Raw genomic sequence first — 24,465 nt, forward strand, 5'->3', positions numbered from 1 at the left:
GCTTGGCCTGCTGTGTTAATCCATCTCTACACCTTGTTATCTGTGATCAAGTGAGATGTGAATGCAAGTTGAGTATTTAAGATAGCAATCAGATAACAGGATTGAGAGAGAGCAGTACACTGAAGACTATTAGTTCTGATAGTTCAGGTAGATGCTAGTGACATTGGCATCTCTTGAAGAAAAGCCAAACCTTCTGGTCAATATCCCGACTCCCCACACCCAATTAATGCCAGCAAAGGTCATTCATGTTATTGCTGTTTGTGGGAACTTGCTATGTACAGCGTGGCTTCTGAGTTTGCAGCAATAGGCACTGCATTTCAAAGACAAAAACAAAGATTGTTGGAAAAGTTTGGCAGGTCTGGCAGCGTCTGTGGAGAGATTTTATTTTTAGCCACCGTATTTCATTCTATTTGAAATATCATCAGATGTTTCTGTGAACTATAATACCAACCTGTATAAGCAAAATTCTTTGTTCTCAGGCGCATTAGGGCATTTGAAACATCAGGTCTGCAAAATAAATCCAGCTGTTAATTTTTCATGTGGATCTTATATTTAGAAGCATAATGCAAATTTTTAAATGATAACTACTTGACCAAACTTAAACATCGATCTATCTTATGAGCTTTCAACATTGTTGAACACAGACTTGAGAACTTCATGGGAAAGAATTACAATGAGTTTCGCTCACCTAGAAAATGAGAAGCAAGAAAGGAAACAGGCAAGACAAAAGAAATTATCACCCAAAGCATGTTTTTATTTGCATAGAATCTTGCAGGCTACATTGTATTACTGCTTTAAAAGCTGAGTTTGCGGCTGTGAGCACTCCAAGCGGCAACATGCCAGACTAAGGATGTGTACATTGGTTGCTCTGTAACAGCAATTTATCAATTGATCTGTTCTATAAACGTGTTTTGAGATTTTCACGTAAATCTAACCTGTGCCATTTACCAATGTAGTTCGAGCATGGTAATTAAATGTTAAAGAACATAAGACTGGAATAGAGCATGCACACACACACACACACACACACACACACACACAGACACACGCACACACACGCACACACACGCACACACACGCACACACACACATGCGCACAGACACACACACACGCACACACACACACACATGCACACACACGCACAGACACACACACACGCACACACACACATACACATATGAGGGCCATTTGGCTACTCTGGTCTCTATTGGTATTCATACTGTACTTCAGTCTCTCTTCATTCAATCTGCTTCATCTTAGCCTTTCAACATATCTTTTCCCTCTCTTTGCTGTTTAGTTCTTCAAAGGTGTTCCCTCAAGCCACTTCCAGTGGTCACAATTAAAATAAAATATTGCAGACATTGCAATTCTGAAATAAAAACATAATTTGCTGGAGAACTTAAGCTGTCTGCCAGCATCACTGGAGAGACAGAGAGAGAGAGAGAGAGCTAACGTTTTGATTCGATATGATTCTTCCTTTAAGTGTTACTTCTGTTTCTCTCTCCACAGTGTTTTCCCAGGTTTCAGTTTTTATTCCTAAGGTAGCTAATTCCACATTCCGCCATTCTTTAAGAAAAGAAATGTCCCCATGTTCCCCTTATTGAATTTATCACTCGTTGTCTCCACAGACACTGTCTGAACTGAACACAGAAATAGTTGGGAAGGCAAGTGGTGAGGATGACTCAATGAGTCTGCATTGTGATTCTACCTGCACCACATGGACTGCAGCGGTTCAAAAACACAGCTCACCACCAGCTTCTCAAGGGCAACTAGAGATGGACAATAAATACTGGCTCAGCCAGCAATGCTCAGGTCCTAGGAGTAAGTTTTAAAAATTGCTGTGGGATGAGGATGAGTCGGTGGATGAGGTAGATTTAACAAGGCCATTGCCTCCAAATCTGCTGGCAGAGGAGCTTAAAATTCAGCCTGTGTCTACATTTCATCAGGAGCAATATTCAGTGAAATGTGAGAAAGCCAAGGCAAGCCAAGCCAAAGTATTTCACAGTAATATTATGCTGCAAACACTACTATACACGTCACCCATTTCGCACTCAGGGAATAGATTTAGCAGTGAATTTGACTCAGTTTGATTTTCCTATCTTCACTCCCTCAAACATTCTTAGATACATATTTCAACTCTGCAGGAAGCCTTGTTGAAATGTTCTGCTGTATTTTTTCGTGACATTTCTTATTATTCAGAAGCTTTCTACACCATTGATCATTTTGAATTGTTGAGCGGGCACATTTTGATACCTTTGTAGCCTGTTTGTCCTCAAAGCCTGCTCACACAGGCCCATTCATAAGGTTTCTTTTAGGTCCTTCTTCTGTCTGCTCTGAACCACTGTATAAGAATGAAGAGTGCAGTACATTAGTTTAACTGGGTGAAAAGTGTAACAGAAAGCAATCAGTCTATGTGGAAATTTGAGGGAGAGCTTTGAGATTTAGCAATGCATTGAATGAGATTTAAATGGACTTGGTTTCTCTCTGATTGTTCCGGTGATGAGTTCCAACACTTGAGCAAGCTTTGGGAAAACTACAAAAAGAGGGAAAGCCCCTCTCCACAGATGGAATGGTAACGTTTTTCATGCTTGCTCAATCCTCCGGCCCTAGCGATCAATCCAAAGGAAGAGTTGCTTCACACAGAATGGAGACCCCAGTTCCAATTGGCGATCCAGCTATTCACATTAAGCAACAATTGAGGTGATACAAAATTGGCTTCAAGCAGGGTGAAAAGGGAAAGTCGGTAGATGTAGTGTATTTGGATTTATAAAGGAATAAGTTGCTACATAAAAGATTACCACACAAGATAAGAGCTCAAGTTGTTGAATGTGATGTGTTAGCTCAAAGATGAGTCATTTTCAGCTTGATAAGTATAATGAGTGACATCCCATATGGATCAATTCATGGGCCTCAATTATTCACAGTCCATATAAATGATTTAAATGAAGGGACTAGCCAAATTTACTGATGTTACAAAGATAGATAAGAAAACAATTTGTGCGGAGGCCATAAAAGGTTGGATTTTGCCATCCTGACATGGGGAAAATGTACATGAGTTGTGGGGGAGAAAGAAGTGGGGAGTAGAATTCCAAAATTGTTACCTCATTCCTATCAGTTGTCACAGATGCAGGAAATCTAATGAGACATGACCCGAAATATATAAAAACTGACATTGTTGTTCTATGCTGCAGCCTCATCCAATTTTATATTTTATAGAGTTTAAAATTTTTAATGATGAGGCGAAGCTTTTGTAAACTCCATTAATCATGTCAGATCATAGCATTTATGAATAATGCAAAAATCCTGTTTTGGAGTCTGAAACATTTTGAAAGGTGTGTTTAAAAGTGAATAGTAATTTCATGTGCGTTATTTGGATGCTGTTCGATAGTTAAAGTATATTTTAATGCAATTATTATGATAATTAAGTTGAGAAGCAACGTGACAGTTTTTCAGATGTACAGGAGCATATTATCCACTGGAAAAAGTACTTTTCTGCATGACACAAAATTGAAAATCGGATTTTAATGAGTCAGTCAGAACTTGTGCTTTAATCTTTATATTGATTCATAGTTGAAATACCTGTTGAGACTTTAAAGCAATGGAACAGATAGTTGTTGGTTTAGGCTACTTCAGAAGGCTGGAACATGTTTTGTCCTAGAGGCTTTGTATACCACAACATCACATTACCTATGTTTGGCTGAGATCCAAACTCCACTATTGGATTCAGTTCAGCAGCGGCCACTAGCACATTTGTCAAGTAGGACAGTGAGTTTTGTTTCATTTAACAGATTTATGAGTAGTTAAATGATTATATTTTGAAGAACCTTTTTTGAGTTTTGCATAATCATTTAAAAGAAGCATTTTTGTTTTCCAAGTAGTGTTTGAATTATGATGTCTTTAATTGACAGTTTTGTGAGTTCCCAAGAAGATTAAAATTTTTGTATAGTAGTTTGTTTGTTTTGACAGTTTCATGAGCATCTTAAAGACTTCCAAATGTTATCATAGGGTTAATGGGTGCTGTCTTTAGTGGATAATGGCTGGGTGAGCATAGGCCAATGTCCAGGTGACTGGAAATGAGCCCTCTAACCTGGTTATCTTGGTAACCACACACCTCATGTCCCACCTTGGCCCTGCATCAGGAGACAAGAGACCCATGCAGCCAAATTACAACTATGCTGTGAAGGTAGGATGGGTGAGCCTTGCCACTTGGGCAGCAAGATTACAACACCATGAAGCGGCATGCTTCAATGATGTACTCACCTTGAAGTGGAAGACCCCACCCCCCTAAAATGCCTGAGAATGGGTAAAGTTAGTTTGTGAGTGGGCAGAAAACTGGCAAAAGAGTTTAATGTGGGGTATTGTGAAGTTGTCCAGTTGGGTTTTCTCGTGCAAGACAATGGCTTAGTCGCATATTACTAGACTATTAATCCATGCACCCAGGTAACGTTCTTTGGGCCTGAGTTCAAATCTTGCCATGGAATTTTAATTCAATAAATATTTAGAATTAAGAGTCTAATGATGACCAGGAATCCATTGCCGATTGTCAGAAAACCCCATCTGGTTCACTAATGTCCTTTCAGAAAGGAAACTGCCATCCTTAACCCAGTCTAGACTACATGTGACTCCTGACCTACAGCAATGTGGTTAACTCTTAATTGCCCTCTGAGTAATTGGGAATGGATGATTATTGGCAATAAATGCTGGCCTGACTACTGATGACCACATTCCCTGAATGAATTTTTAAAAGAGCTAGCTTGCAGATGCAGCAAGTAATTAGGAAGGCAAATGCAATGTTGGTCTTTATTACAGGAGGGTTGGAATACAAAAGCAGAAAAGCCTTCTCACACCTGTACAGGACATTGTTAAGATGACACCTTGAATAATGTATACAGTTCTGGTCTCCTTAGTTCATTAAATATTTGCTTTGGAAACAGTTCAGAGAAACGTTATAAGATTGGTATCTGGGATGAAATGGGGTTATATGGTAGATGCCTGAGCAGATTGGATCTGCAGCTCTTGCTGGTTTTGAAGGATGGGAGACAATCTTATCAAAACATATAAGATTCTGAGGGAGCTTGATTGGTTCGATGCTGAGAGAATGTTTCCAATATGGAGTAATCTAGAACTGCTGGACACAGTTTAAAGGAAATGAGGAGGAATGTCTTCTCTCAGAGAATAACTAATCTTTGCAATTTTCTAGAGTTAACGTTTCGGGTCCGGTGACCCTTCTTCAGAACATTCCTGATTTACAGCATCTGCAGTTCTTTCGGTTTTTCTTTTGCAATTTTCTACCCTGGACAGCAGTGGAGACTGAATTATTGATTATATTCAAAGCTAGGGTGGATAGATTTTTGATGACAAGGGGGTCAAAGGTTATGGGGGCCAGCAGGAAAGTGGAGTTGAATCCACAATCAGTACAATGTGATTTTAATGAACCTCCGAGTAGGTTTGAGCAGATATATGATGAGCTCCTGCTCTTATGTTCTTATGAAGGAAATGCTGAGAGGGGAGAAATTATTGTCCCCTTATAAAATTTTCAATGTTAAAAATCACATGACACCAGGTTATAGTCCAACAGATTTATTTGAAAGCACTAGCTTTCGGAGCATTGCTCCTTCATCAGGTGTAGTGAGAGAGGCATCAAGGTGCAGAATTTATAAATAAAAATTCCTACATCGGATGTGAATGTATTGAATAAACCTAAAATGGCCGGCTGACTCCTTCCTGACTCCCTCTTTAATCAGTTAGAAAGGAGATGCAAGTTTTGATTGATTAAAATGAAAACCCTAGAATTTATTTCAAGTCACTGCCCCATGATAACTAAAGGTTTTATTAGTGTGTACAAGGGGTGACATCTCAGGTCAGACAATGCATTTTAGGTGTGAGGCCTTATTTAGAATTGTCTAATTTAACCTGGAGTCTGACTGGCTTTATTTCCAAAGCAGGAATTTATAAAATGCCCCATTGACTGACTGTGTCTAAAAATTGTGTGCTTTTTGAATAAAATAGAATGTATCTGCAAATGCAAATTCACCCCATAGATTTATGTGTGCATGTGTGTGTGTGTGTGTATGTGTGTGTGTGTTTGTGTGTAAGGGAGCACATGTGTGAGAGAACAAGTGTGTGTGTGTGTGTGTGAGTGAGAGAGAGAGGGTCTGTTGAGTGTATGTGTGCATGTGAATGTACAGTGTGGTGGGGTCACCTGTAGTATGATATGAACACAAGATGATGGTTGAGGCTGTCCTCATGTGTACCGAACTTGGCTATCGGCCTCTGTTTGACGACTCTGCATTGTTGTGTATCCCGAAGTCCACCTTGGAGGATGTTTACCCAAAGATCCAATGATTTTTTGATCTTTTACTTGTAAATTCTGTGCCTTGATGCCTTTTTCACTACATCTGTTGAAGGCACAATACTCCGAAAGGTAGTGTTTTCAAATAAACCTGTTGGCCTATAAACTGGTGTCAGGTGATTTTTGACCTTGTCCAACCCAGTCCAACACCAGCAGCTCCACATCAAAATTTTCAGTGTTGTTATAGCACTATTCCAGTGATTACCAATGAACAGCATGAGGCTGTTGTGTTACTGTGGTATCATTTACATTGTGATATAGTGCCAATGTGTTTCTTCATCAGTTTTCTGAAAGAAGCTCAGTCCTTCATGATTATTTACTGAACCACGGCAAAATGCCTGATCTTTTTTACTGTGGGAAAAGCAAGGACACAAGCCTTAAAACCACCTCAGCTAAAAGGTTTGAACTTCCTGTTGATGATGATACTCTAATCTACATACTCGCTATCTAAGCTAAGTGGATCATTTTGTTGCTTGTAATTAATTATTAAAGAATATTTAGCTACCCCAGGGATCTTTTCCTTCCTGAAATAATGGCAACAAACCCATCAAATCATTTCCCTGTCTCAACCCCTGCCCGGAGTTCTGGCCACTAATTATTCCACACCCAACATCACAAAAACAGATTGTGCAGCCACAGTTTTGTTGCTGGAAAGGGGACCCTGCAGTGTGTAAATTGCCTGCTGGGTGTCCTACATTACATCAGCCACAATACTCCAAAAGTACTTCATTGTCTGTAAAACACTTTGAGATAACTGGAGTTGGGATGTTATGTCGAGGTTGTACAGAAAGTTGGTCAAGCCTCTTCTGGAGAACTGTGTGCAGTTCTGGTCACCCTGTTATAGGAAAGATATTATTAAGCTGGTGAGTGTTCAGAAAAGATTTACTAGGATGTTGCCAGGAATGGACCGTTTGAGTTATAAAGAGAGGCTGGGTAGGCTGTGACATTTTCCCCTGGAGCATAGGAGGCTGAGAGGTAAGCTTATGGAGGTTTGTAAAATCATGAGGGTATAGACAAAGTGAATGGCAGGTGTCTTTTCCCTTGGATAGGGGATTTCAAGACCTGGCGACATATTTTTAAGGTGAAAGGAGAAAGTTTTTACAAAGACATGAGTGGTTTGTGTGTAAATGAACTTCCAGAAGAAGTGGTGGATGCGGGTACAGTTACAATATTTAAAAGGCATTTGCACGGGTACATGAGTAAGAAATGTTTGGAAGGATATGGGTCAAATGCAGGCAGGTGGGATGAGTTTAGTTTGGAATTATGGTCAGCATGGACTGGTTGGACTGAAGGGTCTGTTTCCGTGCTGTATGATTCTATGAGTCTAGGAGGGCATGAAGAGCATTATAATTAAAGCAAGTCTTTATTTTCCTTCATTTGTCTCACCACTAAATGTGAGGTTTTGTAATTTCTATGGAAAATACAAGCATCGAAGAACCATCAGCAGCTGAGCTAAACCTCCAGCATATGAAGGGTTAATGGTGTTTGTTACAGGAGAAGAAACAATGCATAAGGAATGGGCATGTTCCACAAGCTCTAATAGATTGAGCAATCTTCTCTTGAAAAGTAAATAACATATAGGGAAAAATATTTCCCAGGCTTCTGTAATGGATGAATCGTGTGTAGAGGTTCTCACGAAACATTGGATTAATAATAACTTGATTCCTTTGTATTTAAGGATGACAATCATAAGGAATTAGATTTTTCTGCAATAAAGTGAGTTTGATTAAATTAAATGTGCCTGGAGAGGGGAACATTCCCTGGGACAGCAGAGCAATCAGCACATGTCATTCCTGATGGCGCGAGCTCTCTGAATGCTTTGAAGTAACGCTGACTCGCTGTTTAGTCCTTGTTGCTGATGATAGGCTGTCTGTATTAATAAAAAATGTTCTTCCTTCACAAAGCAATGTTGCAAATATACATACAGAAACGTTTACTTTACATCATTATGTTGAGTTGGCTGTTTGCCGTAGTTCATGAACAAACATCTCTGATTCGTTCAACACATTATACACACACAGATTTCAAGCATGAATGTATACTTACACACTCACAAACACACATACGTGCAGACATAGGTACAAACTCACACAGAAACAGACACACACACATACACTCACGCACTTAATACATACTTGAATCGTTGTATATGCACAAAGCACCCAAACATAGAGACAAAAATACATACAAACACAAGTGCAGTTACATACGTATATACACAAATTCACATTGACTTGCACATACATACTAGTACACACTCTCACACACTGGACAGCATGGGGAGTTCAGTGGTTAGCATTGCTGCTACACAGCACCAGGGACCTGGGTTCAATCTGACCCTTGGGTAAATGTCTGTGTGGAGTTTGCACATTCTCCCCATGTCTGCTTGGGTTTCTTCCAGGTGGTCTGGTTTCCTCCCACAATCCAAAGATGTGTAGGTTAGGTGGATTGGTCGTGCTAAATTGCCCATAGTGTCCAAAGAGGTGCAGGCAAGCAGGCTTAGTCATGGGACATGCAGGGTTACAGGGATAGGATAGGTTGTGTCTGGGTGGGACGCTCTTCGGAGGGTTGGTGTGGACTTGATGGGCCAAATGGCCTGCTTCCACACTGTAGAGATTCTGTGATTCTACTTAGACATAAGTATATATGCCTACAAACAAAGTTACACAAAGTACTTAAAATTAGCTGTAAAATACAATTAGATATCCAGATGATGTGGCTGTTCAACCAAGTATTTGCTTTTACTAACGACTTATTGAGCAGCCCAGGTGGAGGCCCAGCCAATGTTGACCTGCCTGTCCATCCTCTTCATGAAATAGCCTTCCAGGATTCAAAGGACTATAACAAAATAATTTCAAAGATCATCTCTTCACATTTGTCTGTTTAGTGTGTCAGTTTGATTTTTATTTATTGAGTTGTCTGGGTAAAGTGTTGCACCACTTGATAGTGCAGTTATCTATGGAATAAATCAGGAATCAATGAAAAACTGGCAGGGTTTGTGACGGATGTTTGGAATAGGAAGGGCACTTTGATCTCAGGCCCAGCATGAGTTGGGCACTTCCTGATGAGAAACTGATGTTTAGATGAGTATAACGTTTCTAATTCAATTCCTGAGCCCTGGCAATTTTTAAATGATACGAGACTGGGTGACATCAAGGCAGCAATGAGTGGTATTTGTGTCCATAGTTAGGGCAGGAAAATAAATCAACCCTGGTTCCTATTCTCTGTTCATTCGTGATCTCTGTTAATATCCTGGAAATATAGACAAACGTTTGAGTGGTTGAATGGTAACAAGACTGGACCAGGCTAAACTGGTCCCCAAGGCAAGCAATCAATGAGCACTCACTGTAGGCCTACACATGAAAACATAAGGTATTAGGGATGCACTTGTAACTGCATTCAGGAATGAGTCAGTGTAGATTGGGAGAATTCCCAATTGATTTTTCTTCACTCATGAGCCTGTGGAATGCATCACCACAGAAAGTAGCTGACACCAAAACATTTTCAAGAAGGTGGTAGATGTTGCTCTTGTGGCCAAAGGGTTCAAGAGATATGGGTGGAGGATGGGATTAGGATATTGAGATCAATGATCAGCCATGATCATGTTGAATAGAGGAACAGGCTCTAGGCGGTCAAATGGCCTACTCCTCCTCCTAACTTCTATGTTTCTATCTGTGTTGCTGGCTGGTACGCCTTCTTGAATCACTGCAAACCATTTAGTGTAGGTACACCCACAATGCTATTTGGGAGGAAGTTAGGGATTTTGACCCAGCAACACTGACAGATTTCCCAGTTTTCAATTTGATTCCTAGGGAATGGCAGTTTTGATGGGTCAATGGATAGTTTATCAGTAACATGGAGCTAACCCCCTGCAGAGACACTCTGGCTATGATTGTCAGGTTTGGAAAGGCTGGTTAGCTCAGTTGGCAAAATGGTTAGAGTGAGATGCAGATTAATGCCAATACTATGGGTTCAATGCCTTTATAGCTTGAGGGTGATTTCACGGAAATAACTATAATTAGCAACCCTCTGACAAGGAGGAGTAGCATATTCATGAGGAAAAATCAGGCTTCTACAACCCAGTACATATTTAAGCAGAATCGTTTGAACCAGTCCGATGGGCTGCAATGGGTACCATTGGGTAGCTTTAAACACGGCCTTTCCAATTTAAGACATTACTTAAGTTTGAAGCAACTAAAATTTGAACTGCATGAGTGAAATGAAACATACCAACAGCTCCCTCTGTATATCCAGGTTGGAACGTGCATGTTACTTGCTCTCACATCATTTAAACTACTGTCTCTAAACAAACTAACTGACTGTTTCCATTAGTCTCTTCTTTGATTTCCAGTAGCTTTGTCTGCCAGGTGTATCTTTTATATAAGACAAATGTGGCATATTCTGTGTCAGGTTGACTTGACCTTTTAGAGAGTTAATCAGCCAGTTCTTGCATATATTCCTCGGGATTATTGAGTTGCGTAACAATCAATTATTCAATCTGCACTAAAACTCAAAGGAATAGAATCAAAAGATTTCAAAGGTCGTCTCTTCACTTGCTTGAGACTGTGAAATGTAAATAAACTATTTCTCAGGCTCAGAAATCATTTGCTTTTGATATTAAGCCCCAGCTGTCTAATAGAAGTAGTTAGTAATGATAGAGAGGAAGAAAAAATGGTTTAACATGTCAGTTTGATTTTATTTATTGGATTGTCTGGGCAGTGCGTTACATTATTTGGTAGTACAGAATCGGGATTGAGTTCCAGTGGGTAATTTGCCATCAGGGTAAAACATAACCTAAATGGTGCAGTCTTTCAGCAAAGTTAATCTTCATATAGGCCTGTATTTCAAGTCAAATTTTCACCTGCCTGTACTTAGAGACATTTAAGACAATGCTATTCTCATTAAATATGAGGTACATGCGGAAAAATAGTCCTTTAAATCGCAGGTTCCATTTTCATTTTAAAGAACTATTTAATTGCTTAGATCATTGCTGAGTATGAATACTAAAGAAATAATTGTTCCCACTTTATACCTCCTCATTTCATGTATCTATGTTTGTTATCAGCTGCTAGACCACAAATCTATTGAAATCTATTTTACAACATGTCAGGCAAGCTTGTGATTACTGAATTGACAGTCCAATGCCACAACTAATTGGCTATCGTGTCCATTTCTAAATGAAAAACAAATAAAATTGAAAGCTTCTCTACAGCCAGCCAGCATCTGTACGAACCAGCAGATATGTTGATTGCTTCCTTTTGCACTGGTAATATATCTTGATGTCAGCAGATTATTTGGCTATGGAAAGCATCAGAGACAAATGTGACTTCATTAAGACCCTGTGCCCAAACATAAATATTTATCTGTGGAACCACCAATAATGTGAACCTTGGCATTTGCTTAGTTGTGGTTGTGAACTGACGTCACTGATCGCATGCCAGGGATGACATTTAAGGTTTTTCCTGGTCTACTACATCTCCTCAGCATGCTGGCTGTTTGTCTTCTTTATTCATTCATGGGATGAGAGCATCACTGGCTAGGCCAGCATTTATTATCCATCGCTAACTGTTAAGAGTCAACCACATTTGCTGTGGGTCTGGAGTCACATGTAGGCCCAGACCAGGTGAGGGTGGCAGTTTCCTTTCCTAAGGGACATTAGTGAACCAGGTGGGTTTTCCCCAACAATTGACAATGGATTCATGGTCATCACTAGATTCTTAATTCCAGCTATTTATTAAATTCAGATTCCACCGTCTGCCATAGAGGGATTCAAACCCAGGTCCCCAGATCATTATCTGGGTCTCTGGATTAACAGTCCAGTGATAATACCACTAGGCCATCGCCTCCCCTAAGTATCTCAGTACTAAGGGACATAGCTAATATGCCAACAGTTACTTAAATAAAGCAAATGTTTATTCCTCAAATTGTATCTCTAAATACTGAATCAGATGGGTTTTTCCCGACAATTGATTCACAGTCATCATTAGATTCTTAATTCCAGATATTTATTGAATTCAAATTCCACCATCTGCCCTGGTGGCATTCAAACCCGTGTCCCCAGAACATTATCTGGGTCTCTGGATTAACAGTCCGGTAATAATACCACTAGGCCATTGCCTCCCCCTACTTACTTGAGCTAGTTTTTCAAATTTCTCACATCCCTCGGTCATTTCTTCTGGTATATTCTCAGTCTTTTGGTTGATGATCTCTTACCACGGACTCCTGAACCAGATGAAATTGCTTTACCTTATTCAACTGGCCCAAAGCCAGGAAATGATCCTGGATCACAGAATCTCCCCAGTAACATAAAGTTCATGAGCCGTGATCATGTCCTGCAAGACTTTGTACCAGGGATACAATTATGTTCTGGTTTCTTTTTGATTCAAAGAGCCTATCAGAGAAAATTCTGGTCAAAGTATAGCCTTCAAATGTAGACAAGGAAGAAAACTGTTATGCACAAGGTATAACCATAGTCTGGCTAGAATGACTTAATCAAGACAGAAATCTGTTGACATTCAGTAAAAATGTGAAAAAAAATCAACTCAGTATTTTATCAAACTTTCTTTTTCAGCCACTCAAACAAAAGGGAGAATGGAGCTGGCCTATGCTTGCAGTGCAGAATGGTTTAGCGGTGAATTTGCAGCTGCTTTTTCATAACAACTGACCTTCTCTATACAACAGTTCAGAGAATGATAGCTTGCACAGTCTGCAGTTTCACAGGGGTTGAAATTACAAATTTTGGCAATGTTTCCCAAGCCAACAGAAATAAAATCTAGCAAAGTCAGAGATTAATTTCATCTCTACAGTAATCCTGATTCATAATGAGCTTGTCTGGAAATGAGCTAAATGTGTCTTTAATTATTCTGTTTTTCAGGATCTAGATTCCACATCACACCTACAGGAGCCTTGTATATATTAGACGTACAGAACGAGGATGGCCTGTACAATTATCGCTGCATCACACGGCACAGATACACTGGTGAAACAAGACAGAGCAACAGCGCCCGGTTATTTGTGTCAGGTCAGTCTCTCTGCCATGTTCCCATTTGGATCCATGAGCTACGTGACCTCATTCTGTTGTTGTATTATGTAACAAAAACAAACAAATAGAAAAGTATACAGGACAGAGTGTAAGATGGGAAGTTTTGCACAGATGATACCAGAAAGAAAATAAACTGGAGCAGAAGCCCATCAAACCTGCACCACCTCCTAATGCAGGGTACAGGGAATGGAGTTAGATGATTAGTTATGATCTTTTTGAATGGCAGAGCAGGCTCGAAGGGCTGAATAGCTTACTCCGATTTTCTATATGATCATGGCTGTTGTTAGACTCCAACTCACCTTCTTCCCTACTCTCCAAGTCACTTGATTCTCCAGAAAGCCATGTGCAAATTTGCATAGGATCAATAAGATTAGAGAAGTAAATGTGTGGCTCAAAGACTAGTCCAGGACAAGTGGGTTCTGAATCATGGGCATTGAAAGCAGCACTGGGGAAAATGGGATCTGTACTGTTTGGATGGTACAGGGAGCAGTAGGGCGATGCTGGACTGGTATAACATGTTAGTTACACCACAGCTACAGCATTGTGTTCAGTTCTGGAATTCACATTATAGGAAGGATGTGATAGCACTGGAGAGGATACAGAGGAGATTTACCAGGCTGTTGCCTGGGCTGGAGAGTTTCAGTTACGAAGAGAGATTGGAGAGGCTGGGGTTGTTTTCCTCAGATCAGAGGAGATTGAGGGGAGGCACGATTGAGATTTGTAAAATTATGAGAGGTTTAGTTAGTGTAGACAGGAAGGAAATTTTCCCCTTGGTGGTGGGATCAATGACCAGGGCTTGGATTTAAAGTGAGGGGCAGAAGGTTTAGAGGTTGTGACAAAAAACCTTTTCACCCAGAGGATGGTGGGAATCTGGAACTCACTGCTTGTAAGGGTGGTAGAGGTGGAAACCCTCAATATATTTAAGAAGAACTTAGATGTGCACTTGTGATGCCAAGACATACAAGGCTATGGACAAAGTGCTGGATAATGGGAGAGAATACAGATGGTTGGAAATTCAGTCAATGCCTCATGTTTATACATAGAATCATAGAGATATACAGCATGGAAACAGACCCTTCAGTCCAACTTGTCCATGCCGACCAGATATTCTATATAAATCTAGTCCCATTTGCCAGCATTTCGCCCATAGCCCTCTCAACCCTTTCTATTCATACATCCATCCTTTTAAATGTTGTAATTACACCAGCCTTCACCACTTCCTCTGGCAGCTCATTTCATACATATACCACCCTCTGCATGAAAAAGTTGCCCTTTAGGTCCCTTTTGTATCTTTACCCTCTCACCTTAAATCTATGTGCTCTAGTTTTGGACTCCCTTATGCCAGAGAAAAGACCTCACCTATTTACCCTATCCATGCCCCTCATGATATTATAAACTTCCATATGGTCACCCCTCAACTTCCGATGCTCCAGGGAAAATAGCCCCAGCCTATTCAGCCTCTCTCTACAGTTCAAACCTTCCAACCCTGGCCAGATCCTTGTAAATCTTTTCTGGAGCCTTTCTAGTTTCACAACAGCCTTCCTTTAGCAGGGAAACCAGAACTGCATGCCAAATATGTATTAAATAAGGCTAATAGTGGGCCTAGCTTAAAATCAGTAGAATATTTGTCCTCATGACCCCTACCACCGAGAAGAACAATAGTACCAGGCATATCAGAACACCACCTTTGAGTTGCACACCTTTTGATTTGGAACTATTTACCATTTCTTCGCTGTTGTTGGGTCAAAATCATCGAACCCCCTTTCTAAAAATGAAGTGGGTGTCCCCACATCACAAGTCCTGTAGAGGTTCATAAGGTATCTCATGGCCACCTTCACAGGACAGTTAATAAACACCGGCCTGTCCACTAACATCCATATCCCATAAAAGCATAAACAAAAGTGGGATTAAGCCACAATTGAGGTGAATGTATAAATTGCCATGACACCAGTTGACAAAAGAAGTGGCAGAAAACAGATTGAGTAGTGACCAGGCAGCATCTGTGCAATCTAGCACTGAGCTGACCTGTCTGATCGATAACCAGACATCTGCACTCTCAAAAGATCATCACCAGTTCTGAGAAAACACCATCGATCTGAAACTTACCCCATTTTATTTTTCCCCTGATGCTGTCTGACCAGCCAATTACAGCATTTCTAGTATTTTTGTAGCAGACTAGATTGTGTGATTTGAATTGGAGTGAAGTTTGAATTCAGTATCTGTTAATTTAGAGGTGGTAGCATCAAATTAGCACCCAGCACTGCTTTGGATGACTATAACATCTCTGGCTGGGATGACAACAGGAGCTAGGATTTCCAGCCTGATTGTTGGAAATTTTAAGTACTGGTTAGCTTCAACTACGGTGCCTTCCCTGATTGACTTGCTGCCAACATTCACTGTTGAGCCAAACATACATGGATGGCGGGTGCTGTAAGTGTAGTACAAAGGGCATCTTGCCAACCCAATGCAGCAGGAACCAACACCTGGTGGAGAGGGAGGGAATGTTAAAGTGGAACTGCCTGTAATTTGAGTATTGAAAGTAGAAAATCTCCAACTTTGCCAACTGGTAATTTGAAGCTTCTCTTTAGTTGCTTTTTTTTTCCTTTATTCATTCACGGGATGAGGGTGTTGCTGGCTAGGCAGCATTTGTTGCCCATCCCTAATTGTCCAGAGGGCAGTTAAGAGTCAACCACATTGCTGTGAGTCTGGAGTCACATGTAGGCCAGACCAGGTAAGGATGGCAGATTTCCTTCCCTAAAGGACATTAATGAACCAGACAGGTTTTTCCGACAATCGACAATGGATTCACGGTCATCATTAGACTCTTAATTCCAGATATTTATTGAATTCAAATTCTACCATCTGCCATGGCAGGATTCGAACCCGGGTCCCCAGAACATTATCGGGGTCTCTGGATTAACAGTCCAGCGATGACACCACTAGGCCATCACCTCCTCCATTACACAAGCACAAGTGTAATCTCTGTCGTAAAATACATCTGCAAATCTCTCCACAGATCCTGCTAACTCAGCTCCGACAATCCTGGATGGATTTGATCATCGGCTGGTCATGGCTGACCAGCGGGTCGAGTTGCCTTGCAAAGCCTCTGGGCATCCTGCACCAAAATACCGCTGGGTGAAGGACAATGCCCCCTTGGCACGGGACAACAGGTTCAGGCAAACTGTCACTGGGCTACTCATTGTGAAGGCAGTGCCAGCAGACACAGGAAGGTACACCTGCGAGGTGTGGAACAGCTTTGGGAATGCAGAGATTATTGGCCGCCTGAATGTAAAACGTAAGTAAATGATCACAGCTGGTGCACACACTAGCTGCCTTCAGTTGAAGAGATTACTATTGACTTTGCATCCAAACCTGGTCTCCCTGCTGTGGAAAAGACGTTAAACTTGAAAAGGCTCAGAAAAGGTTGCCAGGGTTGGAGGGTTTGAGCTACAGGGAGTGGCTGAATAGGCTGCGGCTATTATCGCTGAAGCACCGGAAGATTAGGGCTAACTTCATAGAGATTTATAAATTCATTAGGGCATGGATAGGATGAATAGCCAAGGTCTTTTCATCCAGGTAGGGTAGTCCAAAACTAGAGGGCACAGGTTTAAAGTGAGAGAGGAATGATTTAAAAGGGACCTAAGCATCAACATTTTCAAGCAGGGGGTGGTACATGTATGGAATGAGCTGCCAGAGGAGGTGGTGGAGGCTGGTACAATTACAGCATTTAAACAACATCTGAATGGGTACACGGATAGAAAGAGTTTAGAGGGATATGTGCTAAATGCTGGCAAATGGGACTAGATTAATTTAGAATGTCTGGTCAGCGTGGATGAATTGGACTGAAGGGTCTGTTTCTGTGCTGTACATCTCTATGACTCTTAACTGACTGGATCATGCTCATCTTAGGCCCCTTCTAATATTCTACACATTCCCAGTCACTTCGCATTCTGTTGAGCTTCATCGCAGGCAGACCATGATCCACGGGAGGCCATTCATCCCAGCATGCTAGTGCTATCTCTTTCAAGGAGCTGTCCAGTTAGCCCCACACTTGCCCTCAGCTCCACAAATTTCTCCTTTTCCTATTGAATCTGCTTCCACCGCTTTTCAGGCAATGTCTCCCACATCTTGGCATCTTGTTGATAATGCAAGAAGTATTCTCAAATGGTCCAAGCTCCCAAAACTGAAATGTAATAAAAATTAATGATGAAGGAGACTTTGAGGCCGCCAGGTTCTTTAGATAGGGGGAAGAAAATGAAGAGTCATTTTGAACAAAAGCAATAAATTACATTTTTCTAGCACTTTTTAACATCGTGAAACCTCCCAAGAAAGTTCACATGAGTGTTGTCAAGCAAAACTTGGCAATGAACACATTAGGAAATATTAGAAGAAGTCATCAAGAAAGTAGCTTTTGAGGGAGTATTGAGTAGAAATTCCAAAGATTCATGCAGCTGAAGGCAGGACCACCAATGACAGAGCGACTACAAATGAGTTTGAAGATGAGCCAGAATTAAAGAAGTGCCCATATCTTGGATGCTTGTGGGGCTGGAAGAGATCACAGAGAGAGAGAGAGAGGAAGGTGCAAGCTAATGGAGGGAATTGAAAATAAGGATGACAACTTGAAAATGGAGCTTGTGCTGGACTTGAATCCAATTTAGTGAGCATGAGCATTGACGTTTTGTCCAGGAAAAGATATTCACAAATGGATTGTTTAAAATTCTGTCTTACTAGTTTACTGATAAACAGGGGTATAAGGAGGGCACTTATAACATACTATGCTCTCAATGGCCATTCATTTTGGCATCCACCTTTCTTTCTCAAAGCCACCTGCAATCTAAAGTGGATTGTTCAGTTAATAGGAGACTGGAAACCTTGCTAACTATTGACCTAACCTTGATAATGGCTGCAAACTATTAATCACACAGCACCTTGACGCAATGCAGGGTTGTACATTTCATCCAAGTTTTAGTTGTGCTTATCGGGCAGTTCTTTATAAATCACCAAAAGATGTTCTGAATGATTGTTATTGTAAGTCCTCAATGAAAAGGCTGAAAACAGAAGGTTAAACTTAGCCATTCTTCTGATATATCGAAAGCAGGTACAATCCTCTTTCGAGAAAATATGTTCAATTTGAAGGAACAATCTGCAAAAAAAAAATGCAGCTTTGGGTATGGTATAAAATTATAAAATTTATGGGTATTCATTTGCAGCTCCGTTGGTGCTGTGGTGGCCCTCTTTGTTTCTCTACACCAAATTCTATGGCCAAGAAGTGGCACGGTGGCTCAGTGGTTCGCACTGCTGCCTCACAGTGCCATGGACCCAGGTTCAATTCCAGCCTCAAGTGACTGTCTGTGTGGAGTTTGCACATTCTCCTCATGCCCATGTGGGTTTCCTCTGAGTGTTCTGGTTTCCTTCCAAAGAGGTACAGTTACATGTTAATGGTTTGGTCATGCTAAATTGTCCAGAGTTATACAGGCTAGGTGGATTAGCCAATGGAAATGCACGGTCAGGTCTGGGTGGGATGCTCTTTGGAGGATTAGTGTGGACTTGATGGGCCAAGTGGCCTGCTTCTACACTGTAGTGATTCTATGATCTAAACACTAATGAAAACCTTTCTCCTCTTTTATATCTACACAGAGTTTGCAAGAGTGACTTAATAATGGTGTCCATGCCTATTTTGCAAGCAATAAGATTCTGAATGCATTCTGTTTTATTTCAATGCACAGAGCAACTGAAGGCAACAGTGAATCTGCATAAGGTGAAAACCAGCATCGGTGGCAAGTTATTGCTGTCCTGTACAGTAACCGGAGTGGAGGAGTATGAGGTGGAGTGGTATCAGAACGGTGAGATTATCACCCCTGGCAACAACGTGAGAATCACCGGAAACAACCACGAGAAGCTGATGATAGATGGACTGGCAAAGAGTGATGGAGGAGCCTATCAGTGCTTTGTAAGGAAAGGTCGAATGTCAGCCCAGGATTTGGTGCATGTTATCCTTGAAGGTTAGTATGGAAGGAACTGGCTCAGAATTAAAACTAACAACTGATCCAGCATCCACTGCCATTTGTGGAAGACAGTTCCAAACATCTACCACCCTTTGTGTGTAAGGTGCTTCCTAATATCACTCCTGAATGATCTGGCCCTAATTCTCATACTATGCCCCTAGGTCTAGAAACCATAATTTATCTTTACCTACTCTGTTTATTCCTGTTAATATCTGTAAGACGTTGATCAGCTCATCCTTTAAACTGTTTAAATTCTAGAGTAAACAAGCCAAGTTTGTATAATCTCTCCTCATAACTTAACTCCTGAAGTCCAGGTATCGTTCTTGTAAACCTATATTGTATTCCCTCCAATATCCTTCCTAAGGTGTGGTGTCCAGATCTACTCACAGTACTCCAAGTGAGGCCTAACCAGGGTTTTGTATAACTGCAGCATAACTTCTGCATCCTTGTATTCTAATTCCCTAAATATAAAGGCCAGCATTCCATTAGCTTTTATGATTATTTTCTGTACTTGTCTGTGACATTTTAAAGATCTATAAACCTGAACCCCCAAGTCTCTTTGGACATCCACTGAATTTAATCTGATTCCATTTAGAAAGTAACCTGATTGATCCTTCTTCGGTCCAAAATGATGATCTCATGCTTGCTTACATGGAATTCAATATGCTTCAGTTTTGCCCACTACTTAGTCTATCAACATCCTTTTGTAATTTTATGCTATCATCTACACACATCTATATTATACAGAGTCATCAATACCTGCAGCGCAGAAGGAGGCTATTAGTCCTACCACGTTCATGTCAGTCTAGCTTACTCCGGTTTTCTAGCTTTAGGTCTGCATGCTTGCAAATCACAGCAAATTGGTCCTTAATAAGTGTGAGGGGTGTTTCTGTCTCTGCTGCCTTTAACGCAGTGAGTTCCAGAAACCTCACCACTAAACCTCTTCTAATCCTTCTATCAATTACTTCAAATTTCTGCTTACTAGTGATTGACGTCTCTGCTGGGGGGGGAATGATACATCTTTCCTATTTAGTTTAGTCCCCTCATCATTTTACACACTTTACTTAAAGCTCTCCTGAGCTGCCTCCAATACCAGGAAATCAATCACTGCCAGGCTAATATTTCCTCTGCTAAAATTTTTCAGTCTTGTCAATATCCTCCTCAACTGCTTTGTACCATCTCTGTTGTGATCACATCCTTCCTGTGATGTGGTGACCAGAACTGCACACAATACTCTGACTGAAAGCTATCCAGGTCCAGCACACTCTTCATTCTCTTCTCTCCTTTCCCTGGCTGATGAAGAATTTGGAGGTGGAAAAATGGAGCTGGTGTCAGGGTAGACGGAAGGACAAGGTGGGGTGGAGTGGTGCAGAAATGCTGGAATGGGCTATTTGGGCTAAATGGCCAACTTCTGTTTGTAAGACTGCAGTTTTGCCACGTAGTGTCTTGTGGCATGGGGGGACTATTGTCCTAGTAGACCCACACCCATTTCCTTGTGATATTTGCCATATTTATCAGCGTGTGGTATTGGGTAAGGGATGTTGAGGTAGTTCACTGTCACGAATCCTGCTTTGTCCAGGGTCTCTCCAGTGATTAGTGGTAGAGGATGTATCGCCATACAGTATCGACAGAAGAGGCATTGTTCTTAGATATCAAGATTTATTGCCTGATTGGAATAAGCATAACTATATTTGGTCAGGTTGTTGGCTTGCTCGCTGAGCTGGCTGGTTATCATAAGACGTTTCGTCACCATGCTAGGTAATGTCATCAGTGAAGCCTCTGATGAAGTAATGTTATTCTACTCTGCTTGGTATTTATATGATCCGGTTTGTTAAGTTGGGTTGTGTCATTTCGGGTTCTGTTCTGCATGTGTTTGTATATGGGGTCTAATTGCACGTGTTTTTTTGATTCCATTATGGGTTGAAAACCAGTCCTCTAGGAATTCCGATGCGTGTCTATGGTTGGCTTGAGCTAAGATGGTCATGTTGTCCCAGATAAATGGATGGCCTTCATTGTCCGAGTGCACAGAAATGAGGGAAAGTTGGTCATATCATTTTCCTGCTAGTTGGTTTTCGTGTATACTGATGGCTAGTTTCCTTCCAGTCTGGCCGATGTATTGTTTGTTGCAGTCATTGCTGTGGGCTGTGACAGCTACACTACAACAAACACTCACAAGGACCAAAGACCTCATACCCATGACATGCAGGACCAACGTAGTTTACAAAATACCTTGCAGTGACTGCAACAAACATTACATCGGCCAGACTGGAAGGAAACTAACCATCGGGATACACAAACGCCAGCGAGCAGCAAAATGACACGATGAACTTTCCTTCATCTCAGTGCACTCAGACAATGAAGGCCATCCATTTAACTGGGACAACATGACCATCCTAGCTCAAGCCAACCATAGACATGCATAGGAATTCCTAGAGGACTGGTTTTCAATCAGTAATGCAATCAAAAAACATGGGGAGTTAGACCCCATATATAAACATACGCAGAACAGAACCTGAAATGACACAACCCAACTTAACAGACCGGATCATATAAATACCAAGCGAAGTAGAATAACATCGCCTCATTGGAGGCCTCACTGATGATATTACCTAGCAAGGTGACAAAACATCTGTACAATAACCAGCCAGCTCGGCGAGCAAGCCAACAACCTCATCCACAACCCGAGCTACAAATCTTCACAAGGACCTTAAATATATCCGTTTGATCAGATGTGATTACTGGGACTTAGGGAATTGGTATGGATAAATCTTCTCCCTCTCAAAGCTGGAGGAGAACTCTTTGTCCCCACCCAGGCTATGCTTGATATCAATAGAATGGGCAGAGCCAATGTATCCTGAACATTAATCCCTTTAGAATCATTACCCTATACAACATCCAGGAATAAGAGAAATGGTGCAGGAGAAAACAAGGTCCTTGGTTTAATGCTGTCCCATTACAATGTGTCACTTTGTCACCCAAACATGTTACAGCTAAATTGTTCAATAATGAAACTCATAGGTGTGATCTAGGCAGAGAAACTTTGGACTAAGTGTTGCCACTCACGGTCAAATCCCAGTGCTGGGATCAAAAGGGCAAAGCAAGCTACTTTGGTGGATGCTGGGGTCTGGAAACCATCCTGGTAGCAGCAACCAATGAAGACACTGCCATCTGACTAAAGTTTGTCCCTCAAGAGCTGCAGATCGCTAAGCGGGCTCAAGCATCATCCATGTATGGTCACCACTGCTGGGCCCGCCTGCTTTCAAAGCAGGACATCTCACCAGGATGAGTTTGGATCAGAATGAAATCTGGCACTCCATGTGGGATTGTGGAGTACTGGTGTAACTGTTGTCATGGATTTGCCGATTGTCATTGTGAGGAGGGGTTGTCTCCCTCCCCCATGGGCAATGGAGATCCGAGCAAAGAGGGCACCTCTCCCCATCAAATCCTGCTGGGAGGCCACTGTAGTCACCTGGAAGACTCCCCACGCAGTGAGGGCAGAATGCAGTCCTTAATTGTCTCATTGAATGGCTCAATTGACGTCTGCAACTGGGAATATACCATGATGGCAAGAAGATATCAGGAACCAGTACCTGTGATGATGCCCCCTTCCTCCCCAGCATTTTGCCACCTGCCCCACCTCCCAGCCACTTGCCAATGGGTTGCGAAAATTCAGCCCCTGCACCAATTTTCGAGAATGCTGTGCGTTTTTGCTTGGTCTGGTTCACATGGCCAAAGTCTCGGGAGGCCTATTTGATAATTTGTAGCGATGTGAAAGAAGGGGTTTCTTACAAAGTGACAGTGGGAAAGATTTCAAAGACGCACAGGTCTCACTGGGAAAATAATGTCCTCTTTCATCTCAGAAAAAGCCTACCACAGAAATAAAAAGGGAGGCTGAGCATACTAAGCAAGCCCACTGATTTATCTATTGTGTGTCAGTTTTCATTCAATATACAAAGCCCACAGTTCCCTGTCTCGCAGAATTTGCAGCATTAATGTAAGAAGAAAAATAACAGTGAGGCAAAACATCAATGCCTTATGACAACTTACAGGTTTTTTTACTGGAGTTTAGGAAGTTGAGGGGTGAACTTATAGAGGTTTATAAAATCATGAGGGGCATAGATGAGGTGACTGGCAAAGGTCTTTTCCCTAGGGTAGGGAAACTAGAGTTTTAAACTAGAGGGCATATTTTTAAGGTGAGAGGGGAAAGATTTAAAAGGAACCTGAGGGGCAACTTTTTTATGCAGGGAGTGGTTCGTATTTGGAATAAACTGCTAGAGAAAATGGCAGATGCGGTACACTTACAACATTTAGAAGACACTTGGATAAGTACATGAATAGGAAAGATTTAGAAGGATATGGGTCAAATGCAGCCAAGCGGTTCTAGTTTAGTTTGGGAAACTTGGTCGGTGTGGACTAGTTGGACTGAAGGATCTGTTTCCGTGCTATATGACTCAATGACTCTAGTACATAACCCACCTCCACTCCCAAGCCATCTTATAGTCCAATAAATTGCAAGAAGCAATAATTTAATTTAATAAGTGTTGGTTACTTGCATTGAGAAGCACCCTCTGGTCTAAGTTACTTTGGCCAATTTGTGATTAAATCATGCTGCAAAATGGATTGATTTATTCTTACAGAGAGTTTATTTCATAGAGTTTTACGAAGAGCTTTTCTTTCGGTATAAAAGAAAAATTCTCTCCAAATTAACTTCTGTTTAATAATATTTATTATAGCTCGTTAAATATAACAGCAGCATCCGGAAAATCCAAAATTAAACATAAGTGAGCAGTTTGGCAACTTGAGAGGAGTAGACCTCAGGCCTGTTCTCCCATTTAAGTCTGATCATGGCTGGCTTGTATCATAAGTCCATTTACCTACCTTTGTTCCACATTCCTTGATATGCTTATCCAACAAAGATCTTTTGATGTAAGTCTTAATATTTCCTACTGAATCAGCCTTTTAAGAGGGAAAGTTCCATACTTCCAGTACATAAAAAAAACAAAGAGCTGCGGGGCTGGAAATCTGAAACAAAAGCAGAACTGGATATAGAAACTTAGCAAGTCCC

At 41.2% G+C, this 24,465-nt stretch overlaps 1 protein-coding gene across 1 annotated transcript in view; it reads left to right on the forward strand.

The window, feature by feature from the left end:
- The window catches only part of LOC109910887 (Down syndrome cell adhesion molecule-like), a 490,591-nt gene that overhangs the window by 249,700 nt on the left and 216,426 nt on the right, over positions 1 to 24,465 (forward strand). The window contains exons 4-6 of the mRNA XM_048603034.1: positions 13,228 to 13,374; positions 16,412 to 16,690; positions 19,122 to 19,397. Of these exons, the coding sequence (XP_048458991.1) occupies positions 13,228 to 13,374; positions 16,412 to 16,690; positions 19,122 to 19,397 (702 nt within the window). The remainder of the gene's footprint in view (positions 1 to 13,227; positions 13,375 to 16,411; positions 16,691 to 19,121; positions 19,398 to 24,465) is intronic.

The sequence above is a fragment of the Rhincodon typus genome, chromosome 11 (assembly GCF_021869965.1).
Source record: "Rhincodon typus isolate 14 chromosome 11, sRhiTyp1.1, whole genome shotgun sequence".
Lineage (NCBI taxonomy): Eukaryota > Metazoa > Chordata > Chondrichthyes > Orectolobiformes > Rhincodontidae > Rhincodon > Rhincodon typus.